Below are 4,564 nucleotides of genomic sequence, written 5' to 3'. Positions count from 1 at the left end.
CCCTTCCACCCAACCCAGTCTGGGGCTCTGTGTGCAGAACCTGGGGCTGCAGGGACCTGACCTCTGCTCACCTTGGCAGCCCCAGACACCTTTATCTTATCTCATCTTATCTCTGCATCGAGCTGTGCTGCAGCGAGAGTGCCGAGTGCCTGGGCGTCCCCTGCTCCTGCCTGCCAGGGCACCCAAATCACCCCTGAGGGACACCCATGGCACCTGTAGGACACCCAAATCACCCCTGGGCAATATCCACAGCACTCATGGGACACCCACGGCACCCGTGGGACACCCAAATGACCCCCGTGGGACACCCACAGCACCCTTGCCAGGGCACCCCCAGCCCCTATGGGACACCCAAATCACCCCATGGGACACCCACAGCACCCTTGCCAGAGCACCCACAGCACCCGTGGGACACCCACGCCACTGAGGCACAGCTCCCAGAGCTCATCACAGGGACAGGAGACACGTGGGGAGCATCTGCTCCATGCAGGGCAGCAGGGATGTTCCCAATACTCGAACTCCTCCTCCAGAGCAGAGGATGGATGCCAGCCCCAGCACCCCGGGAAGGGATGAGGATGAGCGGCCTGGCACCAGGACCCAGAGGATGAGCTGCCAGCCCCAGCCCTGTCTCTGCTCCCCCCATCTCTGGTTTTTGGCTGTGCTGCAGCTCTGCACATGCCCAATCCCTTTGGGTGCTGAGCTCTGGGGCACAGCCTGCGGTTTATCCCCGATCCTGCCCCACAGCAGAGTAAAGCCTTCAAAAGCTGCTGCAGCCTCTCCTCAGCAGGACATCCCTGGCACTCAGACCTTGCTCTTGTCCTTGCCTGCTCCTTTATAAACCCAAATATTGGTGTGGTTTGCCCAGAGCAGCGGCAGGAGACAGGGATGGGGCACAAGGAAAGGAATCTGAGAACCCTTCACCCCAAAGATGTGCAAGGAGGGTGGGTGTTGAGTTTTAAATTTTTGTTTGTTAGGGTTGGGATTAAATATGTTGTTCAGACTTAGACGTTTCTTAATTTTTATTTATATTACAATCTCATAAATTGTGAGATTTACAGTACTTTAATCAAATAAACTAAAAAATGGGGCTCTGTCTTTTTCTTAATAAGGTTTTTTAAGGATAAATTGTCTAATTAAGAAATGATACTTAAATTATTTTTATTTTTAACTTAATTTATTAATTGTGTTTTTTAATGTGCACTTTTTTATTTAATTATATAATACTACTTACATTTATTAAGAAGAAAGTGAAGAAAAAGGATTACTTTCTGTTTTAAAACTTTTATTTTATATATATTATTATATTCTAAAACATTAAACTTTAAGTTTTCTATTATGTGATACTTTACACTTTTATTTAAACTACACACTTATAATTTTAGCATTATTATTTAATTTTGGAAGTTTTTTTATGATTTTAGGTTAAATGTAGTGGTTTTTTGGAGTTCAGTGCCTGATAGTACAGAAAGTCTAAAATTCTTAGCAGCTAGGGTTCCAACACCTACTATTTTTCTTGCATGACTAATTATGTGGTTATTGGTGTTTTTGATAGACATAGCACTTCAGCTGGGCTGCTTTGACTTCAGGGAATAAAATAATGAAGCTTCTGAAAATGTGATGTGGGTGATGAGCTTGCCAGAAAGGCCTGCTGGAAAAGACCCCAATATTGTGTCTGTTGCTTCATCTGTTCTTTTTATCTATATCTTGAATTTGATGCCTCAGATATCCTAACAAAATTCACAAACTGATTCACAAGTAAATGCCTGAAGGGCTGCTACAGGGTTAATAATGATGTTCCACAATGTGGTGAGCCATAAAGTAGGAATAAAGAAATATAATTCACTTATGGAATTAAAGATTCATTGTAAGTTCCTAGGAATATTACTGTTCTTTGCTGTGGAATATTTACTTGGTTTTTTTACTCTCTTCCCAGGTCCATCGTGGCATCAAAGGCATTGTGAAAGATGTGCATGGGAAGGGAATCCCAAATGCTGTTATTTCAGTGGAAGGCGTCAACCATGACATTCGCACAGGTAAAAAAAAAAACCAAAAATACAAAATATCATTGCAAAAGGACAGATTTGTGGTTTAAAAACAAACCCACTGAACCATATTCCTAAGTACCACATCCACATGTGTTTTGAATGCTAATTTTATGGGGTTTTATCTCTTTACTGGCGTTCTGTGCTTTTCATTTGCTGCCCCTTCCATGTGCTTTGCCACTGAGGCACAGAGTGAGGCAGATTTGGACACACAAACTGATTTCAGGCCCTGGAATATCATAGAGCTTTGTGACTTCCAAATCTTTCATGTTTGCCACAAGAGGTGATCTGAGCCAATAATGAATCCTGGAACATCTAACTTAGTTTATGATTAATTTCAGTGCTACTGTGTCTCCATTGTGAAAGAAAGCATTGAATGACAGATACTTAATTAGGCAATAATGATTCTGCCTTAAATATTTCAAAATGGGACCACTGGGAAATGACAGTGGGAATTAAAGTAATCAGCTGTTTTTTCCTGTCTTGGAAGCCTTGGCAGTGCTGAAAGTCTGCCATAAAGTGTGGGTTGGGTTACTCTGTTAACAAAATTAATGTACTGCTCTGAGTTAATGCAATATGTGATTAATCTCCAGCTCTCTGTATTCTGGATTGTCATGAAAAAAAGAAAAAATAAAGTGCAATAAATGTGCAAGATCCCAAAATCCACCTTGTAACAGTCAGGGAATCTTGCAGCTATTTACATCTTGACTTATTGCTGGGCCTCTATGGCTCAAGGCCATCTGCACTTGTTAGTAAAAATAAAAGTACCTATTTCATTCCCTTTAATTTTTCTTTTTAATGAGACATTTAAGCTCACACTCTGGAATCACTGTGGAATTGGGAACATAAAAGTTCTATCTTGTTTCATATTATCCAGATAACAATACACGTCTCATTAGTCCCTGAAACTAGAGGATTTATGCTGGAGCCAAAAAGCTAAAATGACATGTATAACTCCAGAGAAAGAAGGCAAATTGTCAGCAGTCTCCTTTCATTTATACCTTTTAAAATGAAAAATGTGCCCATTTAAACCTCTGAGTTGCCTTGATGTAAAAATAGGCCAAGCAGGAGAAGAATTATGGCCAGAACCTCTATTCACAAAAGTTTTGTTTCAAGTGAGCAGAGCTCTGCTGTTTCACTGCTGCATTAACGTGGTCAGCTGCCCCGTAGAGCCAGACAGAAGTTGCCTATGAAAGCCCTGTAATAACATTTAAAGGTTTGAGAAAATTCCTTTACTTCTTCCTGTGGACTGAAATAAAAGCAGATTGGTTTGGCTTTCTCCTGGATACAATATCCCTGATGGAAGGAGAGGGATGCTGACATTCAGCTAACACCATTAATGGGCTAATTGAAGGCATTGATTCCAGGAGCAAGAGCTTTGTGGGGAATTATTCCATTTTCCCTCAATGCAGATGTAACTATTGATTAAGTCCGAGTGATTCCATGTCGTTACAGTCAGATTTGGGCTGGACTCCATGAAAAAAACCTCTTCAAAAAGAGTTCAGTTGTGTGGACAAATGCACCTTTCCCCCTCCATGGTGCAAAGGCAGTTTTGGGGATTGCTCCCTGTAATTTGGGAAATTATAAAGTAAATATTGATAAAGAAATGTGCAGTTCCTTCCTGGTAAAACACTTCTGTGTCACAGCCAGACTTCAAAGACAGGTGCTTCTGTGTGGTTTCTGAACCAAAGTGTAATTAATTTAATTTCACACAGTGTCCAGAGAAATTTTTAATAATATTTTGGTAAGTTTGCAGTGATTTCAGCATACTTTATGCACCAAACCCCAAGAATTTTGAAGTAGCATTTAGTAATATTTAATATATTAAATATATTTATCTAATAAATGTTTATTTAATTAGTCCAAGCTAAGCATAATTCTGGTATTACAACTCTCCAGCCTCACTCCTGGCTGCCTGGTCCATACAGAAAATTGAGTTTAAGTTGTTACTTAATGCTTTGAGTATGCAGCACTATGGCCAGGTTTCCTGGAGAGTCTTTTGTTGGTAAAAAAGCATTAGAAAGATTTTTATAATGTATTTAAATCAGTGCAGTTTGGCACATTTAAATGTAAAAATTGCTTTTGCACTTTTACAATTACTTCATTGTAACTAAGGCCTGTCCTATCAGGCTCAAAGGACATTTCTCTTAATTGTAGAATTTTTGGAGTAGTCTGACATATTAAATTCATAGCAATGCTATCTTTGTCCTGTAATGCATTGTTATTTTATCAAAGCAGACATGGCAATCCCTTTCCAGCCCCAGTAGGTGGGTATGGATGCAGTCTGCCTCCAGCCTGCTCCCACTGGAACCTATTATTTCAGCAAACCTATTATTTACTAAATTTGTCTGTGTTTTTAATTGTGTTTCTTTTTGCCATCTGTTCTGATTTTTTTTTTTTACTGGATTTAATCTGATTTGCAGAAAACCCCAACCTTTTAGCCTGGTATTGAATTCTGGGCACTGACAGCTGACAGAAATACTCCTGTCTGCTTGCTCCTAAGTGGAAACAGGGAATGTGCA

General features: G+C 40.5%; 1 protein-coding gene across 1 annotated transcript in view; it reads left to right on the top strand.

Moving 5' to 3' along the window:
• CPXM2 (carboxypeptidase X, M14 family member 2) overlaps positions 1-4,564 on the top strand; it is an 85,181-nt gene that overhangs the window by 76,555 nt on the left and 4,062 nt on the right. Inside the window, exon 15 of the mRNA XM_031059883.1 lies at positions 1,934-2,033. Coding sequence (XP_030915743.1) covers positions 1,934-2,033 — 100 coding nt within the window. The remainder of the gene's footprint in view (positions 1-1,933; positions 2,034-4,564) is intronic.

Source organism: Geospiza fortis, unplaced genomic scaffold, assembly GCF_000277835.1.
Source record: "Geospiza fortis unplaced genomic scaffold, GeoFor_1.0 scaffold452, whole genome shotgun sequence".
Taxonomy (NCBI): domain Eukaryota; kingdom Metazoa; phylum Chordata; class Aves; order Passeriformes; family Thraupidae; genus Geospiza; species Geospiza fortis.
Note: the sequence above shows the minus strand (reverse complement) of the source record. Positions and strands in the feature narration are given on the sequence as shown.